The sequence below is a fragment of the Cylas formicarius genome, unplaced genomic scaffold (assembly GCF_029955315.1).
Source record: "Cylas formicarius isolate icCylForm1 unplaced genomic scaffold, icCylForm1.1 PGA_scaffold_3__17_contigs__length_32017465, whole genome shotgun sequence".
NCBI classification, from domain to species: Eukaryota; Metazoa; Arthropoda; class Insecta; order Coleoptera; family Brentidae; genus Cylas; species Cylas formicarius.
In genome coordinates this window covers 26,220,339-26,243,320 of record NW_026844326.1, presented here as the reverse complement: position 1 = coordinate 26,243,320, position 22,982 = coordinate 26,220,339, and the positions used below count along the sequence as shown (strand labels likewise).

The following is a 22,982-nucleotide window of genomic DNA, read 5'->3' as shown; positions in this document are numbered from 1 at the left end:
AAAAAAAGACTGTAATTGGAAGAAAAATCATCCAAGGATAGAGCTTTTAGGAGGATTAAGCCTTTAAGATCGTATAAGAAAGAAAAAGCAGGTCCTAACCTTCAATTCTGTTTTGTTTTTACTGACGAGACATAGATATTTGAAAATCGTACAATTGCTCTTGGGAAGATTTTAATATAGAAACTGTAAAAACCGCTGACGTCCTTAAGAATGGTATATAAAATTTCTGTGGGAAACTTAAATTATAAATGTCACTTTACTTACCGACTAGCCCACTAGATTTTAATTGTAGCTTATAGCACGTAGTACTTAAATTTTGTGATATATTTTGTAACATTTTTCAGTGTATTAGTTTTTGGAAACATTTTTGCAAAAACGTCAAAATTGAAACCGTGCGGTGAAATCTCCGAAAACATCCGATTACACCCAAACCCGTGCGGTAAAATGTCAGCGGATCGGAAACGAAACTGGCGTGGTTCCCGCTTCCCGCACGCTAGATCGGTGTATAATTAGGTATTTTACATACGGGAGTAGAAAAAATGCTATTTTGAAGTTCTCGGCAACTGACCAAAGTATACGATTGCCGAGCTGCTAGCTAGATCATACGCTTTTCTTTAAATCAACACCCTGTGTCAGACGTATGACGCATGCGTCATCTCGTGTCAAATGTTCGTGTATAGTTCAAGCGACAAACGTTCGTAGCCTGTCCGCGCTTGCGAATAGTGTGGTTCCTTCGTGGATCGAACGCAGGTACGTCAGTTTCACCAAGTAAAATCAGCCATTTGTGGCGAGGCATCTGTCAATTGTGAGTTGGCGAATAATGCGACTCCTATTGAACAAATTCAAGTCTTATCGATTTGGGGTTTGACCTGGCGAGTGGAGTGATCCCATTTCGCTATCGGTATCATTAGCGTCGCTATCTCGCTCAAATACGGGCTATACACTAAATGTGTCATTAAATATGCGAACGTAACGGTTTGTATAAAACGGGCTGATTGAGGAAATTGCTCTTTACGCATCGAATGCGATAAAAATAGATGGGAATTACAATTCTAACGAGAAATGAGAATGTACAATGTTAGGTGATTAATGCTGTTTTCTATGTCATTTAAATATAAGGGTGGGCCTAATGTGGATCCCTGTGGCACCCCAGATGTAACAAGAAATGAATCTATAATGTTTTTGTTTGTGTTTTGTTACTTCCTTTTAAAAATATTTTCACTTGTCTTTTCACTTCCCGTTCAACCGGAAGTTGCTGCCAACGTAGATTATTACATTTTCAGGTTCAGTGTAAAATTCATAACATATTTTGTGCATGATGTCCAATTTCTATATCTAACAATTTTTGAATTATTTGACATTGAAAAAAAATAGTGCAAAGTTGTTCCTCATACAGTTCTTAGATAAGGAAAATTGACATAGTTTTAATATTATAGTCTTATGGTACTTAGCTTTAAGTGGTCGATACTCTTCCATACTTCGTTTTGTGTGTTATGGAATGTTTATTTTTGACTCGTATTATTTGAAGGCTTTATATAAGCACTGATTAGGTCGGATTTTGAGTAGCTCCGATAGTTTATTTTGGGTTGCAGAGTTCGTGGCAGTCTTTGCAAATCCAATGAGGAATATTTTGTCACTTTTACAATTTTTGCTGTTTTGTTTGTTTGTACAATGTTGCAAGAGTAACTATGCTCTGTTTCCCTCCAGTGGTCATATAAAACCAAAGATTCATTTCCGTTTGACAGTGCCATCAGTGTCAAACGAAAAAGAGAAATTATAGGTGAGAATACGTGGGACATTAATAGAACAAGTTAGTAGCTTCCAGTACTTGGGAATTATGTTCGAAAAAACAGGAGGACAGGACACAGAATTAAATAATAGAACAGAAAAGGCAAATAAGGTATACTATGCATTAGTACGGGGCTCATAAATAAAAAGGAACTGTCTAAGGAAACTAAAATGAAAATTTACAAAAAAATTTACAGACGATCCTTATATATGGCTGGTGGGGCCATTTACAGAAATTGGGCAGAAATTATATATATATATATATATATATATATATATATATATATATATATATATATATATATATATATATATATATATATATATATATATATACTATATTAGATATATAATTAGAGATTTGCATCTTCCAAAGGATGTATCCGGGATCGCGAAAAAGAGTTATGTCAATATTTTACTCAGGAAGGACCGCTAGTGTATTGCAACAATATTCCTGACGATATAAAAGAAGAATGACGTCTGTTTATTGTCTCAAATAAGCGTAGTTTATTTGTGAGTAGGATAGTCGGGACATTAGGCTCAAATAGAATGACCCTCTAGAACAAGATCTTGGTATCAAAAATGTATTAAAGTATCAAGAATGATTAAATGATTAAAAGTTGACGCCAAAACAGTTTTACTGCCCTTCTCTTCATATCAAACTTGGCTTGATCGTGTAGTGTGTTAAAGCCCTAGACAAAAATGTGTTTTGTTGTGTTGATTTTCAAAACATAATGACCAATGTCGAGGAAAACGAGAAAAAGAAGTAATTGATAAGTTTCTTGGGAACTTTAAGGACGAAAACTACGAAAGAATTGTTCAAAATATGTTACAACATCGTTTAGGTTGTAATATAAGTTTGAAAGTGCATTTCCTATTTTCACATTGGAACTATTTTCCTGAAAATCTTGGAGCAGTTAGCGAAGAACAGGGGTGAAGTTTCACCAGGACATTAAAGCAATGGAACGGCGATGCCAAGGCAGATTGAGCATAACGATGATGGCGGACTTCTGCTGGATGTTAAAACAGGGTACAATTTTTTTTTCATATTTTTAACTATGATTCCAATTTTGCACTCAATAAAAAAATTAACTCTTTTTGAAATATCGTTTTTTTTTACTTTAATATATGCATAGAATTTTTGAAATCGACCTACCAACATTTCAAAATAAAAACATCTGTCAAAAAGTCTAATTTTGTAGACTTGTGTATTTAATTAAGTGATTAGATTATTCATTTGTTTGAAGCCAGCGTTGTACTTTCTTAAAATATGTCGGAGAATTCTAACCCTCTGGCGCCTTGTTCGCCATTGGCTCCATGTGGCTGAAGTTAGATTTGGATGTGGATTCGGATTTGCAAATATTACATTGGACCAGTTCGTTACTTATCTTAACTAATTCCTGTGAACAAGCTGGGTAGTTTAGATTTGGATGTGGATTCGGATTGGCAAATATTACATTGGACCAATTCGTTACTTATGTTAATTAATTCCTGTGAATAAGCTGGGTAGTTTTATATCTTCCCGACCGTTTCCCGGTAGTTGAGTAATACATCATTTTGAAGCTCTCCTAAGTGGCTCTTTAATGGTCTAATTCAATATCTGGGACAAAGTTACATTTCTTTGAGATTACGAAATAAATAAAACTAATATTTGGTTATTTCCTATTGAGGGTAGTTTTATATCTTCCCGACCGTTTCAAGTGGCTCTTTAATGGTCGGCTTGAATCTCTGGGACAAATTCAAATTGTTTCGAGATTGTGAAATAATAGTTCCATCATTTTTTGGTGTGATTCGAGCGGAAAAGGTGTTATTTTCTGTATAGCAACATTAGATATCGTTTATGGGAGTTCCCCTACAATATTTCCATGCTTACTTGCCCAGCATGTCGACAAGAATATGTTTTTTTAATTAACATAAGTAACGAACTGGTTCACTGCAATATTTCCAAACCCGAATCCAAATCCAAATCTAACTTCAGCCACATATTGGCTCCCGTCCCCGGGATTCTGTTTTTCTTTTATATCACGATCTCTGGCATTAATTTAAAAAAAATGTCGGGATTTATTGTTTCCGTGTGGGCGCGCCCTTTCAAATCGCTCCCTCTCCGTCGCCGGTGTCCTCACCTGTGGAAAACGCACACTCGCCCGTTAAAAGTTTTCCCCCGCTTGTGGAAACTTCAGTTAGGCGTCGCGGTTCCGTGTGCGAGCGTCATTGCCGTGTAAACGTCAGCTTGGGGGCGGGAAAAACCGAAACGCAAACTCCGACGGCGCCTTAAATAACTGCGACCGTAGTAGTAATAATAATCCGGTTAGCCGTAACCTTTGGCGGACCGACTTCCGGTTCGCTCCGGGTTGACATTTCGGAAGTTGCCGCCGCAATGGAAATTCTCGCTGCGGAGACGCTAGTAAAAAATATCACGGTGAGTGTGTGCGAACGTTATAGTGATTCGATTGATTTTGTCGCGAACGAAATATGGCCGATTGTTTCGAACCACGTTGTAAAGCCGTGGTCACACGTTCATAAAGCTCATATTTTTCTCTTTTCTCATAAAAAAATTAATTAAAGGGGCAAAAATTAGGGGAGGGTGGGGCAAAGCGGCTCCCCTGTGGCAAGGAGGCCCACCTACGAAAATTTACCAATTTTTTTTAGCCCTTTGCGTAATACCAGTCCATATAAGTTATTTCGAAAATCTTATAAATGCTTATCTTATCTTATAAATACCAATAACATATTTTTTAATTTATAGAAAAATAGTTACTAATCAGTAACGTTTTGTTTAATTAAATACTTTTTAATAAATAATTTTAATTATTATATCTCTTTCTTCTCTCTCTTTATTCTTCTTTTCTTATTCTTCTCTGTCTCTAGCGATCTGATGCTAGTTCCGACCGACTGCCTCTCTAATATCGTCCATCCATCTTCTGGGGGGTCGCCCGACACTTCTACAGTCTCGGTCTCCACTGCACTCTACTCTCTTCTGTAAAATACCTAATTAGACACCGATCTAGCGTGCGGGAAGCGTCACTTTCCCACGTCAGTTCCGTTTCCCACGGATCCGAGCCACTTCGGACATTTCCGGGATTTTACCGCACGGATTTGGGAGCAATCGGATGTTTTCGGAGATATTTCCTACGCTTTGAATTTTGACGCTTATCAATTCTGACGCTCATGTCAGTGAATGTATTCGTGTTGTTTTGCAAAAAAATAACGGTCATAGAAAAAGTATAATATGCAACACGTTCGGTAAACTTTTTAAGTCACCGGGAGAATGCAACTGTTAAAAACTGTGGACTTCAGATTGATGGAGATCTTAGGGTTTTTAGGGTGAAACCAAGCTTGCCAGTAGCGGCCCAAGTCTTACGGACTCTTCTTTGAATTTCAGCTTGTTAGTTTTCTATCCCTAGTTTTATTTGGTGTGACCCAGGTAGACGTATTATTCAACCCTCTCAATCATCTGACCACTTATCTGGATTTGTGCGAGGATTTTGGTCTTCGTTAAGTTCATGGTTAGACCTACTATTCCCGAAGCAGTATTAAGTTCCGAGAGCATTCCCCGCAACTCACCCAAGTCACTGCTGATAAGCACAATATCATCCGCAATCCCAAGGCCATTATGGTTCCAGTTGAGCTGCTTGACATCCTCCAGTGCCAGTGTGAAAAGCTTCGGGGAAGCAACCCCCTGGGGCAAGGAGACCCACCTCAAAAATTAACCAATTATTTTTTTAGCCCTTTGTGTAATACCAAGGCTAAATGGACCGCTTAAAAATTCTGAAAAAAGCTATTCCATAAGTGTTGTTTTTTGGATAATTTTATGAATTTAGCCTAAGGCCAGAGCTTTCGAAAATCTTAGAAATACCAATAACAAAGTATTTCTTCTTTCTCTACTATACACTAGGAAGGTTTTCAGGTTCGTCTAGTCTCTCACTGTTCAGCTGACGACGACACCAGCTGTCTAAAGTTGTCCATACGTTCCACGTGTTCATTCATCTCTCTTCATCTATTCTCGTTACCCAGTTTATGACATCTTGGACGTCTCCTCTTAAGGTTTCATTAGTTTAACTCAGGCAGCCAGATTTTCCTACCGGTTTGTTTAATTACTTCCTTGTTTAAATCCTTACAGCTAGTAATAGTGGAACCTTAGTAATTGAAATCCATTTCTTGCTCTATCATAATTCTATCCAGCTCCAGTTTGCATCTAATACGCTCTCTAGATACAGTCTTCATCTTGTTGGCTTTTGACGGACCCTTCCGAATAAAACTTTAACGATGTTATTAGGTAAAGCCATTAATAAAAAAATATTCTTACTTGAGTGACAAGGGAAGGGTGGGTCAGGTATATTTTTTCTTTCTGTTATAATTCTTGTGAGTTGACCATTATAATCGTTTTCACCGTGCGTTTCAAAAAAGGTAATTTACTACCCAACTAACTAACCAAAACAGGTTTTGAAAAATGGGTATGAAACTTTAATCAGTAGATGAGTTATTAAACAGGAAGCCTTAAAAGAAACCTATCTACTCGCAAAGACACCAATATCGTCGATGAGGGATATTATGAATAGTGGAGAATTGAAGAAATAGTATGTTATGCAGCAAGTGCCGTAAACGGCATTTGACTCACGAGTTTATTTGACACAAGCAGAGCGAGTGTTTAATAACCGTGACCACGTGAGAAACGAAGATCAGACGATGCACGAAAGTGGAGGATGTAGTAGCACGAGCTGCCGAAAAGATGTGGACTTAGACAGGACATGTTGCTAGACAGGACGACACTCGTTGGACAATAGTATATTATGCAACAAGTGCGGTAAACTGCATTTGGCATTGACAATACCTTTTCTATGACCGTTAGTTTTTGGGTACATTTTCGCAAAACAACATGAATATATTCACTGACATGAGCGTCGGAATTGACAAACGTCAAAATTCAAGGCGTGGGAAATATCTCCGAAAACCTCCGATTGCTCCCAAACCCGTGCGGTAAAATCCCGGAATTGTCCGAAGTGGCTCGGATCTGTGTGAAATGAAGCTGACGTGGTAAAGTGACGCTTCCCGCACGCTATATCGTTGTGTAATTAGGTATTTTTGCAAACGTGAGTAGAACATAGTATATTATGCATCAAGTGCGGCAAGCGGCATTTGACTTAAAATGTTTACCGAACGTGTTGCATGCTATACTTTTTCTACGACCGTTAGTTTTTGGTTGGTTGGTTTTGGTGCATTTTCGCAAAATAAAACGAATGCATTCACTGACATGACCGTCAGAATTGACAAACATCAAAATTCAAAGCGTGGAAAATATCTCCGAAAACATCCGATTGCTCCCAAGTAAAATAAATCCCAGAAATGTCCGAAGTGGTTCGGATTCGTGGGAAAAGAAATTGATGTGGTAAAGTGACGTTTCCCGCACGCTATATCGGTGTATAATTAAGTATTTTACAGACAGGAGTAGAAAAAGAAATTAACATTGCGATTTTCAAATATTCAAATCAATTGAAAAAAAATTATTAAATAAAATTAATGCGAATTCTATTATTGACGAGTTTTTAATTCCAAATTAGTTAAATATCATTTTTGATAAAAAATATTATTTGTGTATATTTTTGTTTTATTGACTTTAGAGACTTTAGACTTCAGAGACCGTGGAAGGAATGAAGTAACACATGATCAAAATACGCGTTGGTAATGGCCCGTCCACAATTTTCAAAATCGCAAAGACCCAACGAGTTAACGTTAGCAATCTATTTACTGGCATGTGATGTCATCACATTTAGATACCCCTGACAGCTATTCCGTAGTTCAGTGAACATAACGATTCTAGATCAATCGTAAAACCTGTAATCTACGATGGGATTAATAAATTTTACATGATTCTACTTACTCCCCCCGGCGAATTAGTCCTTTGTCGCGTATTGTGCGTATTTTTCGCGAGGCATCCAAAATTTAGGTAGTTCGCGTGTTCCTTGGACCGAAATAAAACATATTTGAACTCTGAACTATACCCGGGATCAATAGGGAGAATCGTACGGGGTTCTCCGCGTCATGAATCAACCGTTCCGGCCTTCTCGTGTGCTCAAGTAAATTATATGGACGATTGTGGGGGTTGATTTACACTTCCATTACGTTGGCGTATTTTTTAAGGCTTTGGGCGAAGGTGTCGGATTTGTTGGCGGACGGCACCTGTCACAAAAAAATAACATGGCAGAGCGTCCCAGCGGGAGTTTATTTTCGACTTTCCTCGTATGCAAAAACGTCATCGAAATAGGCATTCGAATAAAGCACTGGACAGTTTTTTTTTTAGTAATTTTTATATGATATTTTAGATAATGATGGTACTTTCAGATTTGTCAATTCTGATGCCGCGTCACCCAGTCAACGTTTTTAGTGTTGCTTGGCAAAAATGTTTCGAAAACGACATTAAAAGTACAAAAAGTTTTAACTACTGTCAATTCGTATAGCTGTGTCTTGTCTACATAGTAGAGCGTTTAATAAATTTTTTAATTAAATAAATGGACTTCAATTATACGGTTTTTAATATTTTTGGTTAATAGGAGAGGGTGGGGCAAGGCGTCCCACTTAAACTTTTTATTATTTTTGTGGCTTTTAACCATCAAGTCGATTTATGTTTGACTAACTTATTAAATTTACCCAAATTTTGGCGAAGCTTCTGGCCGTCGTGCCCCTATTTATAATTTTATATATAATATTTATAATTATTCATTTAAAAGTATATAATAAAAAAAGTTTAACTGATTAGTAATTATTTTCCTATAGATTAAAAAATTTATTAATAAAATTTTCGATAGCTGAATCAATAGAATTATCCAAAAAATAACACTTTCAATAAATTAATTATGATTCGGTTATAATAATGTGGAATAGCTTTTTGTTGGTATTACGCAAAGGGCTCAAAAGGTACAAAAAACCAGAATTTATAATTGTAATAACGAAAAAAAAATGTTTGATTAATTTTTGAGGTGAGCCTCCTTGCCCCGGGGGCCTTGTCCCACCCTACCCTATGTCGATGTTTCCTGTGAGATTATTATTACAGGAATTATAGGGTTTTTTGAACTCAAAAATATGGTGCATTCACGCTTGCTCTTCATGGGACAAATAATCCGTGGGTAGTTTCAGGTACAAAATACTAGTTCACAGTCCATTTTGTTTCACTAAAAGAAACATTCTATATGAATGTTTTATTTACAAAATAATGAAAAAAATAAAAGTAAAAACTAATAAAAATATTTTTGGCTTATTGAAAACATTTTTTTTATATTTTTTTGGACAAATTGACTTTTTATCAGTTTTTATTTTCCACAATACTTTTCGTTTGAATACTTAACCATTCGCGTTCAAAATCGTCTTTCCTCAAATGTTTGGAACACATACAACGGTATCCTATTTACTATAATTTCTCCTATAGTTCTCCAAATCCAGATTTGTTTAAGTTCCTTATGTTTAGGGAATCGATAAAACGATTTTTTCCCAAACTTTAATGCCTTTATTTTGCTGTTCAAATTTCCCATATCAAAAAAACCCCAAGGTGACAATTTTATTTCAGAAATCGCTATTGTTTAAGTATACAGAAAGAACAAAAAGTAAAATAAAACTTTGCCACCATGTATCGCGAAAAAGAACTAGTGTAGACAATTTCTTAACTCAGAAAAATCTTCTTGTGAAATATCGGACGCTTATTAAATAACACTCTGTATGTTATTATCCTATAATCATATTATTAAATTTTTTGGTCATAATATCGTCATAAAAACTTTTATAAAAAATACGAGGAAAGTCAAAAGTAATTCTCTCTCGGGCAAGCCCGGTACACAATTGATAGAGGCACGTTTATCGCAATATATTTTTCTGTGACGTAATCGATGGCATGGGTAATTTATTTCATTTTCCGAAGTAATCGTTTCCAAATGGACTTGCATAAAAGCCTCGCATATAGTCGTAGAGGCGGCTCGACGTCTCCACTGATTTATCGATGTCGGAAATTTCGGGCCTGGTATATCGCGTGCCAAATCGTCCTTTGGCACTCGGTATGCCTGACCAATGGCCGTTCTTTTTTATCAGAGCCGCACGTACATTCCGCATAGGAAAATGGAAATTCGGGAGATGGAAATCTGAGCGCGCGCGGTCGTCGACCTTTCAATTTGGGGCGGAATTGGTTTTTGCCTCGGTTCAACGCACCTAAAGTTTATTTATTAAAGCGATAGCGTGCGGAGTGGTATATACCCCAATTTTCTAAAAAAAAATACCTGCGGAACCAAATAAAAAAAAACAATTCTTGCAACCCTTTAAAGGGTTTTTTGTTTCCAAATTATGCAAATAAAAACAGTGGTAAATTTTTATATAATGGTTAATCATTTCTTGCCATTTCTATATTCCTCATGTATAGTAGCCCCAGAATTGTAGCAGAGTAGTGAAACTTCATTTAACTCTCAGATGCATTTTGACTAACAATGTCAGTCACGAACTCAGACGTCTAGAATTGAGTCAGGCCAACCAATGCGAAGAGAACATATAAAGGGTTTTATTAAACGTCAATATCGAGAGAGGTAACTCCTATAGTTTTTCAAGCGTATAAAAACCATTTTGCTGAAACTGAACGCATTTCTTTAAAGCAGCGGCGTCCCTGAGAAAAAAAAAACAGAAACGTTTAAGAAACAAAAGAGCTTTATTTTTTATTGCTTAATCTGACTATACAAGGTATACAGGGTGTTTATTAATAGAGGTCCGATACTTAATGATGCCTATCCTCGAGTGATTTTAAGAAGAAACGTTAATACATATCAAAATGTTCCTACAAGTTTAAGAAAACAATAACTTTTTATCCTTACTTTTGCTATCCAAACATTTAATGTCATGCTCACGTGAACGCCCCCAGGGAAAGTAAAAATGTTTGTCCCAAAAAAAAACGAGGTTAATTTTTACGCGAAATTTCCTCCAAAAATGAGCATTTCAAAATAACATTCGTTCGACGTTCCTTTTTAATTAAAACATATTCAGATCAAAGCCAAAATTTAGTAAAGTAGCAAAGCCGTAACTTTAACACCGTATAGCCCCAAAATTGAAGACTGACATTACCTCTCCTTAAAATCATCCAAGGCCTTACACCCTTCAGCATTAATTTGTTTATTACAATTTCCCTATTTCTAAATCCAGTCTTTTATATATTTATTTTAAAAAGGTCAAATTCTAGTATATTTAGAGGCAAAGAATTGTATACTCTTGGTGCAAAATAACCCAAAGAGCGTTATGAAACGGTTTTTGACACAAAGTTGCATCTTGTTGGATAATTATAATTTTTTCCAATCCAATCCAAATTTCTGTCTCTTGAAAAAGTAGATCTGTGGCGTAGTTTCTTCTTTTACCATAGGACCCCAGACGATAATGGGAATGTACTAAGGAGAGATGTTAGCAATGTTAGTTGACATTTTTTAGAAATTCCTTAAGATTTAGACAGCAACACCCATATTTGAACTTGAATAATTTACTCCCTTATGATAGTGGGGCCGGTATATGTCTGCCCAGTGTAACAAAAAATTCGCGACTGCTGTGTCCGAAATCTCACAGGAAATTGTCGTACGTTATTTGCGATGTAGGTCGGTTATATTCTTTGTTATAACATGGTTAAACGCAATTTAGATTTTTCCTATGATCGATAACGGAGCCCAGCGGAGTCTTCGCGAACATGCATCGCTCACGAACCGAAACGATGCCGATAAATTACGGGGACATTTTAATGTCGTTCCGAATTAGACCTGCCGTGTATAGGGTACCGAAACGTCCCCTCCCCGAAAACGATTGATTTAATGGAAAATTAAATTCGAGCAAAATTCACGTTCCCACAGCAGCTGATTCGAGCCGCACGGAACGAGAAGATCCCATAGAACGACGACGATGGACAAATACGAACAGGTATCGGTGGTGGGGGAAGGCTCCTACGGGGTCGTGATGAAATGCAGGCACAGGGACACGGATCAGTTGGTCGCGGTGAAGAAGTTCTTGGAGACGGAAGAGGACGCGACCATCAGGCGCATGGCGCTCAGGGAGATCAGGATGCTCAAAGTAAGTGCGTAACGTCTATTTGATATGCTGCTCACCCTGTATAAAAAAATAATAGGGAAATAGTGGAAATGCTTGTTGGCGTTAAAAAGGGACTGAGACATCCTCTGGCAAATAAACTCATACGTTCGTTGGTTTACGAGCTAACGGAAAATGTACGCATAAAGTGTCTTTAAAATATTCGCCTGGCGTAAAAGTCACGTCAAAATTAGAAAACCCCAACAAGTGTTATAATATTTCCGTTTGAACTAAACAGTTTTTCATTTCCAGCTAATAGCGTAGGCCAATAAAGATTTAAAGTTGTAGGGACTAAACTAATAGAAAAACAATGTTTTTTGTTTCTAGCACACAACATTTTTAATTTTTGAGATGCCATATTTATTGTTTTACAAATGGGAACATTTAGATTACATTCTTAAAATTGAAAGTGCTACGCCACTGGCATACATACCTTTTCAAAACATTGCCACGTCGCACAGTGGTCTCAAAAATTAAATTCTCGGTCAAAAAACTGTCAATGTCTGGGGTTTGACAAGCTCTGATCACTAATATGCTCAAAAAAATGTCATTTACAAGATGGCGGCTGACATTTGTCTAATTTGACAAAAAAAATGCCTTCTGAAAAAAACCATAGTGAAAAGAAATAAAATTTGAAAAATATTTCCAAATTGTGCCTTAATTGTCACAGAATATTCAATTTTTCTTAGGTATCTGGAGGGTAGTTTAAACCTTGACCCTTCTGGCTACCTCACGTACAATTGTAATAAAGATAATGTGATTCAATATATTAAATATATTTATTGTTACCAGAAAAAGTAAAAGACATTTAAGGACTACTTACTAATTATAATTGTCCAATTGACAATAGCGCATTTCCTACTAGTTGTTGCTTTCGAAAATCGATGAAATAGAATTTTTCGAAAGTATCTGCGCTCGTATAAAAATTTTATATCTCGGTAACGGTAGGTATAGGATCGAAATATTTAAAAAAAAAAATAAAAATCGCGTGTTCAAGGGTCTACAAAAATGACCATTTTTCAAAAACCGTTTACAAGACTGAAAAAATTCTTAAGCCATTAGATACAGAGGATACGGCTCCATAAACTTTTCTTCTTGACAATTAACTATTGATTATTCCTCGGACTCGGTCTAGACGCGATGACGTCATTTACATTTACGATGTACTGCACGGCTTCAGAAAAAAATATTTTTTTTGAAAACCATTTAAGCCATTGGAAAAAATCATGAACCAGGAAACGTGGGAGATCCAGAGCTACCATCCCTACCTTTAGCATTGTTTCGATAATATACAGGGTGTGCCTTTATTAGGCAAAAATATCTAAAAGTCGCTGAAAATTTCTGTTTTTGTGGATAAATTATTAGCCGTATATGAAAAGCTATAAAACATGGAAAAATTTGATATAAACAGTATGGTAAATTGTGTGGAAACAAAATATTTGAAAAAATATCATTGGAAATCGCTATTATTTGTACAAATTTTAATACTTACTAAAGTTTGCCGTAAGTTTGAAGTACAGCTACGTGAAAGAGGGTTCATACAGGCTGAATGCACAATAAAATTACTTCGATTTTGGGAAAGCTCTAAGTTCTATAGTGGTCCCCAGGAGCAGGACAATAAACCGCGAAGCGGCTAGTTGTTCAAATATACGCGCTACAAACTTGCCAGCCCAGTGGCCATTTTTCGAGAGTCATATTATTATTATTATTACGTTTTTTTGCGCAGAGACTGAAACACGAGAACTTGGTGACGATGATCGAGGTGTTCCGCCACCGGAAACGCTTCTACCTGGTGTTCGAATTCCTCGAGGGCACTGTCCTGGACGAGTTGGAGAAGATGCCGGGCGGTCTAGGTGAGGAGCGCACCAGAGAACGGATATTCCAGGTGGTCCGGGCGATCGGCTATTGCCACGGCAACAACGTGAGCCGTAACAGAACGCCCCCTATCGTTTATATGTAGAACGCGATTATTTCAGATCATTCACAGGGACGTCAAGCCGGAGAACGTCCTCGTGTCGTCTCAGGGCGTGGTCAAACTTTGCGACTTCGGGTTCGCGCGCTCGGTCAACCTCAGCGGGGAGGCGTGTACCGAGTACGTGGCCACCAGGTGGTACCGCGCCCCGGAACTACTAGTAGGCGAGCCCGTTTACAGCTCCCCGGTGGACGTGTGGGCCATCGGATGTCTTTTCGCCGAAATGATGACGGGCGATCCATTGTTTCCCGGCGAAAGCGACATCGATCAGCTTTATCTCATAGTCAAGATGCTGGGCAAACCGTGCGCTCGTCACCAGCAGCTGATGTCGAAGAGTACCCAACTGAGACCGATAATACGGAGCTCGACGTCGTCGGGCGAGTCTTCGACGAACCTCTACAAGGCGTTTCCGTCGTGGCATCCGCAAGCCGTCGAATTCCTGATTGGTTGTACCAGAATGGACCCGCAGGACCGTGCGACAGCCGACGAACTGCTCCGCCATCCCTACTTCGTTCACGACAAGTTCCCGCAGAGGTTTCTGCCCGCGTTGAGGGAAAAGGTCAACGCGGAGTTTAACGCGCCGCTGCTGCGCAAATTGAGGTCGGAAATTTTACTGTCGACAGACAAAAGGGACGAATGCAGACCGAGGAGGTCGTCGAACGAGGGAAGGTGGAGGACCGGCGAAGGCGCGTCGACCAAGAGGAAATTGAACTGTGAGCAGTACGAAACGGATAAGAACGTGATCACGCTCGCCAAGAGTAGTCAGAGGCTAAATGTAGTCAACGGAAAGGGCACCCAACACCAGCAGGTTCGTATTGCGTCAAGCAGTGAGCCTGCAGTCTAGGGCCCAGCGTCTATAGAAGTGGCGTAGGTATGAAGGTGGCGTGCCCGTTCAGTACAAAACGTTTCGTCATGGCGATTGTGACGGTTTCATATTTCGATGGTAAAATTTAGCATTTTAAAAGTAAAAATACTGGCTCATTTGCAAAGTAACGGGTTTATTTTGTTTGGACCTAGTAATAATTTTCTTTTCATAATATTAATCTTATAAGTACCTTGTAGAATTAATTGTGTTGTCCATTTCCCTCACCTTTTGCTATTTGGCGAGGGATTCTTATTTATTACGTTCATATTGACTTTGCCATATTAACACACATTCTTTTGTAGAGTCGGTTTTCTTAGTTTCGGACTTGTACTCTCCGGCCGATGGTGTTGCCCAACCATAAATATTTTACGCTGCTACGGTTGTGTGCGTGGCCCCTTGTTCGCTCGGTTTTCTTTTAGGTGACACCGGTTTACTGAGAGATACTAATGCTTAAACAGAGTATTAGTTGCGCATTAGAGAGTGTCGTAACCATTACCATCCGTCACTCTATGAGACTGGGAACCACATTTGCTTTTCATTGCTTCAGGTCTTAAGGGGGCCTAATAAATATTGTTTTGATTTCTTAACCTATTCTTCCTCGACTTTCTGGGACTGGCCATCTGGTCGCTACCATAGATAGCGTTCGGGTAGTTCGATTTGGTTGACCCAACCTCGATTCTTTGGTACGGGCCATACGGCCACCACCACAGATAGAGTTCGGTTATTCGATGGCGAACAGTCAACTAGATTGGCAAGAGTGGCGTTTTTCCTTTAATTTTTTGTGCCCATTTAGCCTTTTAATAAAACGGATTGTCAGAATCGTCCGGTATTTTCGTACGCTCGCTTTCGAAGCCTAGAGCTGTGGGGATATGTAAATTAGTCACTAATTTATGATTTCCCATACTTTTGGATCTATTTGGAGTTTGGAATGGGAATCTTCCTCAACGAGGGATTTTGAAAAGAATTGTCATTCATCCACATTTTCTGAAAACCCTTTTCCTTTTTTTTTTCTTGTTCCTCTTTTTTTCCATTTTCCCGCAAACCTTCGACGTTGTTTCTTCTTTCCCCGGAATACCAGAGAGCTTCGCCAGACTTGGTGTCTCGCAGTGAATGCTGTCTCATGTGTTCATGTTTAGTTTAGTTAGACGGCTTTCCTGACGGACATTGACGGGTGTTCATTGAGGCACCATTCCATCTTGGCTTGGTCCCCGGAATAGTAACAGACAGTTGTGTAACGTTCGAGAGAGCTTGAGGTTTGGGTAGCTTAAGTGGCCTGTTCGCTTCAAGGACGGTTTGCTGAACTTATAGTCTCAAATTATAGCCCACCAGGGAATAGATTTATATACCTTTTTTTCCTCATTTACACCTTTTACTGTTGTTACCCTTGCCCGGGGATTTGGAGGAAATAAATTATTGTTCGTGATTCATTTGTTTATTTCCTTTGCGGGTTGGAACCTCGGGTTAATAAGTTTAAAGTCTGTTCATAGATATAAGAAAGTGACCAACTGATATGAATTAAGGAAAGACCCGGGAAAGCTGTAATAATGAAATCTTACTTAAATTACTTAAAATTATTCACATAATATATCAGCATCACTATCGCTATCATCGCCTGTTCTAATTATTATTTGTTCCATACGATTGTTCTGCTTTTTCTATATGTTTAACAGAATTTGCCCAACTTTGTGGAGGGATGTTAAAAACTTCGGTTTCTATAAGTTTGAGGACTTTGGAGTTAACACGGGGAAAAACATTGTTACGACGAATGGCAGGTTTCAGGTGGTGCCAAACACGTTCAATGGAGTTAAATATACAGTGGTAAGGCGGAAGCCTTAAAACTGTATGCCCTAGATTCTTTGCATAATTATCACAGACGTATTCCTTTTGTAGGTTTAAGCTTTGTAGAACCTCATTTAATTGCTTTTTGGTATAATCTTCGTGAAAATAAATGTGGTTTTAGTCAACTGTCTACTGTCATAACTTACATTGTCCACTACAATGACGCTATTAGGAGGAATGTTTGGAACTAGTTTGTTTTTAAACCAGTTTTCAAATAAATCAGCGGTGGTAGCTTCATGGTAATCCAGAGAAGAATCTTTAATATTTTTCGCAAACAGAGTCCATTTGGAATACAAGCATCTTTGGAGGCAGCATGCAAAATAGTGATTCTTTTACCTCTTTTTGATGGCGCGTTTGTTTTACACTTATCAATTGAGTCAACCCAACCCCTTTTTCGGGGTATCATAAGTGTCGAAACTTTCCTTTTGTCAATTTCTTCCGTAAGGTAGTTCTGCCACATTTAACACCGGTTTCATTTTTTTCAAGCCTCCTAATTAATATATCTAATGTAGGCAAGCTTTGTTCCTCGTATAACTGGTAAATTTTACGTCGTATTATATATTGTTCATTTTCATCTATACTCGAGAAAATGTCAGCATCGCTTCTTTTTTTCCTCGCTGAAATGGGATTATTCACAATTTTCCATACAGTTGATGTTGAAATTTTTATCAATGTGGCCGTTTCTTCTAAAGATGCTTGCTTGCTGGCACCACGGTAAATGAGAGTCAAATAAACATTGTTTATAACTTCCTTAGTCTCAATAGAATAGTGTTTTCTAAATTTGGGCGGGAGCAACTCCTGAGATACACGAGACTCGCACATATTTTGCATAATTCGCACACGATTCAACACACGCTCTATTACACATGAAAGTTAAACTAAGTAGTATTAGTAGTATTATTATTCTATTACGGACCACAATTTTACCTGAATTTAAATTCCGAAACTTTAGGTAATAATCTTGTTGCATTGTATGTTAATGACCACCCTTGGATAATCCCATTCAGAAGCAATTGATCACTTTCTTATATCTATGAACAGACCATACCTTTTTTGAATCACGTGACGGCTACCCACCACCTTCCAAGGTGCCCTTGACCGCCTTCCAATTTGAGCTTCAATTTAATATTTTTTTTTTACTTTATTAAATTTTTTTGTTTGTTAGTGAGCTAGCTTGGGCATTGTCATACCTCACTATTAAATTTCAAATTTAATTAATTAATGCTTTTCTTTTTCACAACCCTGAGATTGAGAGGTAAGAAGACTTGTTGTATTTTCCAATAATGCGGGACGATCTACAATATAATAACAAGTTTGTCGAATTAATTGAATCAAAACCATGTTTATACGACGGACTCTCAGAAAAGGAAATTTAAATTTGGCATTTTAACCTTAGCTGGGGAAATATTAGAAGGCAGTCAATCAGGTTTGAGTGACTATCAAAGCTTTTCACCACTTAACGAATCTTCCCGACGCAGTTCAGCTATGCAACAAGTGTACTCTCCGATTAGTTCATCTCCAAATCCACCTAACGAAAACATATTTCGCACCTATAATTCATTACAAGACTTACGAAGTGAGTCACCATGTACTATTCTAACGCTCCAGCTACAACAGTAATACAAATAATTAATTTTTTTATTCAGTCTGTATTACTATCATTATGTGCTAAATAAATATGTTTTGGTCTGAGGCACTTGCTTTATTCTTATTAATAATACTATTTAACAACTTGCCCGATTGTTATTAACAGCCGAGTAAAAAAATCCTTTGACATTCTGTAGAAATTAATGCACCCAATATCGTCTTCTTTGCATACCTATTATTTAAGTGCCCTAACGCAAGTACGTCTTCGTCCTGTGAAGACGACACTTTACTAAATAAACAAACACCTTGCGCCGCAACCATGCCACGCAATAAGCCTCTACCACTTCTGTGGGCGAGAGACCTAGAACTGCCGACTGGCACGTCTTCAGGTATCATTGATGGCAAAAATCGAACTTTAAACCTGTTGGAAAATTTAATGCCTTAAATATATTAACACTTTCAATTTTAATGTTTTATTAATTATCAACTGTATTTTTTTTTTTTTAAAGATGCGCTGTATATTTTTCGATCATTGAAAAGAATTCTCTTGGAAGCTTTGAACTTTAAACAAGTAGGCCTTGGGTGCCGCAACACAGAAAACAAATGAGGTAGTTGCCAAATAGGAAACTTAAACTTTTTTTTTTAATATATATGTTTATGTACAAAAATGAAGCTTACCAAATATCAGAACTCAAAATCCAATATTTAAGTTGCAATGAATAATTCAAATTGTGACATCCGTCCATACTTCTTAAACGACACTAAATGCACGAGGATGCTCGTGACGTCATACCGCTGATTTTTAGTCGATACGGGGACATGTTATAGTGTTATTCTCAGGTTCTAGGCCGAGAATTATATTATTTATTTTCGTTAATTTTGGCTCGTGTAAAGATAAAATTCCAGATTGACTTTTTATTTGTCAGAAAATAAAAGCCGTTGTTTTTTGTTAACATTATGTTCAGGTGCCACTTTAGCCTTAACTCTTCGAACTTACACCAATCCTATTACAATCTCCATAGGAATGGCTTCCTGATCTATATAAAATAAAGAACAGTTTAAGTCACCAATGCCCGTGCATTTTAAAATCAGTACTTTAAAAAGAAACGTTTTGGTTTTTTTGTCGAATAATTCCCATTTTATTTGATATACCATTTGAATTTTAAAAACTAGAAAACTTTAAGCTGATTACAATATTATGTTGGTTTAAAACTAGTGGTTAAATTTGCTATGAACTGGCCTTTTAGCTTAAACCTAAGCAAACGAAAAACTTTCGGTGTTTTATATGCAAGATGTCACCATAAACATATCTAATAAAGGTAAATTATCAAATTAATCTTTTAAAAAATCGGCTTCGGTCATTTTCAAAACATTCTTTTTGATACTAAATACAAGATAACAAATGCAAGCAACAGAATCGAAGCCAAAATTAAAATTAAAGCCACCAAGATGAACTCGTTGTCGTTCTCTAATGGGTTCTCTATGCTACCGTCCGGCTGGTGCGTAATCTTATCAGCGAATTGACGTCACAACCGGTCACAGCCAATGACAGCGCGTTTCAAAGAGGATTTAAATTTTACAATTTTTAACTGCTTATATTTGTGGTACTTTTAATGCTTGCTTTACGAATTAAAATGTTCAAGTTCCCTATTGGGATTTTGCCTGTAAATTCGCTGGGTTTTCAAATAAATTTTAAAGAGTCAACGAAAACCTCGGTTGTTTTTTTGGGGTCCACTTGCACCATGGCAGTTTTCTGGTACTGCGAGGCAAGCCAATCTAATGTTAATTCTTGCTGATCTTGTTGGTGTTTTTAAGATTCCCGTTAACGTTGTAAGGTTATTTTTAACGGCTTCTAAGACCACGTGTAATTCACGTAAAGCTTTTTGGCCACTTATTTTCTTTCACAATATTGCGCCTAGTACAAATTGTTTGTTGCATCCTTGTCCGCTTCCATAGAACTATAATAAGCTATTTATTTGTCTTTTTTTTATATTATGGTCGCTTCTACCCGAAACACAGGTTCAGAAGCAAGTCATTACTGCACTTGCACTCGTTCAAAACGCTGGAGTAAAAATTTTATAACTTAGGCCAATAAATTCTGAGTAAAAAGTTGCTAACCAAGCACCGGCATGAGTTCTCTAGAAGAGTTTACTTTTAAAATATCCATTTTGGACCACCCTGTTCCGACAATTTCCTTGCCTGTGCAAAATTATAAGCGCAATGTATTTAAATAAGAACAATTTGTGTAAAATCTGGTTATTACGGGAATTACAAAATATACTGGATAATTTTTAGATAGTACATTAACTTCAGAAGCATCGGGTTTCTGAAGTTATAAGCTTCAACCTGCTTTCTGATTTTTTTTTTAAATGCAAGAATATAAGGGTTGTATTCATACCGTTTCTGTCTAATCTGTGAGGAGGTTACGAAAACTAGCCAAAACTGAATTTCCTCACTTTATTCAAAGGTAAGATACTCTAATTAATCCATAATTAATATTACACCCACTTTTCTAAGCGTTCTTTATTTGACAAAAAGTATGCGCAATCACGGTTGCATATGGATAAAAAAAATCAAAAAACACTCTAATAATGACATTGAACTATTGTCCCGTCGACCCTCTAAAATACTGAGCACTCGTCGTAGGTTTTATCGAAGCAAACAGCACAACCGGCTCAAACAAGCAAAATCAAAACCTCATTCAAACTGCCGCCTCACACCGAAATCCAGCTACTCGAAAAATCACTTGGGAGTTTGGCGCGGATCAACACGAACGACGAGAATAGGCCGATATCCGCGCGGAACGGCAAAGATCCCAGGACGACGCCGCTACTTCCAGATTCACCTTCGCCGGCACCATTCCAGTCCCTCCATTATTTCGGCCTCAACGATTACGGCAGGTCGCCGCGAGCCCACGCCGCCGTGCTCCACCCTAGTATCAGCAACATCAGCTTCAACAGGGAGCTTCCGAAGAAGTCGCCCAACGTACTTCACAGTCTTAACAATGCTTCCAAACAGACGCAGGTGAGCGTCCTTTTCGATTATACTAATTTAGGTAAACAAATATTCGATTATTACCGACGAGTTGGTTGACAGTTGACAAAAACGTAACTACACTGCGCGCGAATATTTTAGAGGTTCGTTTAGTGGTGGGCTGTGATTTTGTCAAAAATCGGTAGATGTCGGGGGCGCTGTTTATGCAACACACATCACACAAACACAAACATCATGTTTTGTTATAAATTGCCGCGTACACGTTTAGAAGGTTGAATGAAGGGTCTATATAAAGGTTCTCGGTGCGATAAGAATATCGGATGTGAAATTTTATGGTTTATCCCATAGTGTGCAGAGGACTATATTAACATAAATTAAAGTTTAATGTTTATCGTTCCTGTAAAACACCATGTTTTGTTATAAATTGCCACGTACACGTTTATGAAGTCCAATCATAGTCTACATAAGGGTTGTCCATGCCATCAGAATGTTAGAGCTGACATTTATTGGTTTGTTATATCACGCAGTGTGTCGAAAAACAAATTAACCTAAATTAATACAAAATCATTAAAATTTTGTAAATTTGTAACTTTGTACATGCATTGCAGATTCCGGGCTTGTTTTACGTTTTGCACGAAATCGGGCGGTGTTTCTGAGAAAGAAAACGAAGATTTCAAATCTTTTGTTTCGTCGTCGCTTTAAAAATGCTTGTATGGTCTATGGTTGCTATATGATTGAAATGCATGTTTTCAGGTTCCTTTGCTGTCAAATCCGCGGTCGCAGTTCGTCAAAAAGCTTGAACGAAACGTGATGACGGAAAATATTTTCGGTTCAGAGGATCCGGTCAACTTCGGTGGTAATCCCACAACTTGGTTATCTGGTTATGCCTACAATAGCCAAAAGAAGCGGGAGCTACCGAAACACGCGAAGCCCGACGATTTCTCATTGCCAAGTTTGACAGGAGGTAGGTAGCAATAAAAATATCGCAGTAAGAGGCACTGATGAACGTTTTACGGGGCAGTTAGCGGTTCACCGAACAAAAACAAGAAAAAGGACGTGACAGACTTCGAACTTCCAATATCGACGGAAGTTAGCCCGGTGAGTCTATTTATTATTTGATCGTAGTCAATCGTGGTGGCGACATCTGTCGGCTTCTGTAGGATGTATGATTCTGCTGTCGACGTTGTTCACGGATAAGAGAAGTTTGATTAGTTTCGTAGTTTTGCGTTGTGTTAAATGTTTTTTCTACTCCCGTCTGTAAAATAGCTAATCACCCACCGATCTAGCGTGCGGGAAGCGTCACTTTACACGTCAGTTTCCTTTCGCATGAATCCGAGCCATTTCGGACATTTTCGTGTTGTTTTGCGAAAATGTAACCACAAACTAACGGTCGTAGAAAAAGTATAGTATGCAACATGTTCAGTAAACTTTTTAACTCACTCGTTTATTAAACACTCGCTCCGTTCGTGTGAAATAAACTCGTGAGTCAAATGCCGTTTACCGCAGTTGTTGCATAATATACTATTTCGATGTTGCTTTTTATTCATTAGTCGGCTTGGGCAAAAGGAGAAGTTTTCATTTTCGAATTTTCTCTTTGTTTTCAGAGAGTAGAATCGGCAACGTCACAAAACTCGCCCACCATTTAACACGCAAACACCTAGAGACACTTTTTTAACGTGCGTTAATTTTTTTTCGGACGTTTTGTTGTAGGCTTTCAGATACAAGAAAGCGAAACGGAAACGCAACGTTTTGGATATCGCGTTGCCGGTAACCGTCAAAGAAAAGCCTAGTTTTCCATAACCCAGTTGTGCTGTACAAACTTTTTTTTTCTGTATGTTTTACGTTATTAAA

General features: G+C 37.8%; 1 protein-coding gene across 5 annotated transcripts; it reads left to right on the top strand.

The window, feature by feature from the left end:
• The first annotated feature begins 638 nt into the window (after positions 1-638).
• On the top strand, positions 639-22,981 carry LOC132699636 (cyclin-dependent kinase-like 1). 5 transcript variants are annotated; one of them, XM_060666468.1, is made up of 9 exons: positions 3,983-4,207; positions 11,643-11,859; positions 13,601-13,795; positions 13,851-13,966; positions 14,027-14,654; positions 20,784-21,161; positions 21,885-22,095; positions 22,153-22,229; positions 22,842-22,981. In XM_060666468.1, exons 2-9 carry the CDS (start codon positions 11,692-11,694, stop codon positions 22,929-22,931), a joined length of 1,863 nt encoding a protein of 620 aa, XP_060522451.1. In that variant the 5' UTR covers positions 3,983-4,207; positions 11,643-11,691; the 3' UTR covers positions 22,932-22,981. The 5 variants fall into 5 exon arrangements, with proteins under 5 accessions (XP_060522448.1, XP_060522451.1, XP_060522447.1 ...); XM_060666465.1 differs by lacking the exon at positions 3,983-4,207 and adding an exon at positions 639-750 and having other exon boundaries at positions 13,851-14,654; XM_060666464.1 differs by having other exon boundaries at positions 11,646-11,859; positions 13,851-14,654.
• The last annotated feature ends 1 nt before the right edge of the window (position 22,982 follows it).

Excerpts from the sequence above, each read along its gene's own strand:
- LOC132699636 (XM_060666465.1), top strand. The coding sequence starts at position 11,692 with ATGGACAAATACGAACAGGTATCGGTGGTGGGGGAAGGCTCCTACGGG. Across the intron at positions 14,655-20,783 it reads AGGGCACCCAACACCAGCAG|GTTTTATCGAAGCAAACAGC; the intron begins GTTCGTATTGCG and ends CACTCGTCGTAG. Across the intron at positions 21,162-21,884 it reads ATGCTTCCAAACAGACGCAG|GTTCCTTTGCTGTCAAATCC; the intron begins GTGAGCGTCCTT and ends GCATGTTTTCAG.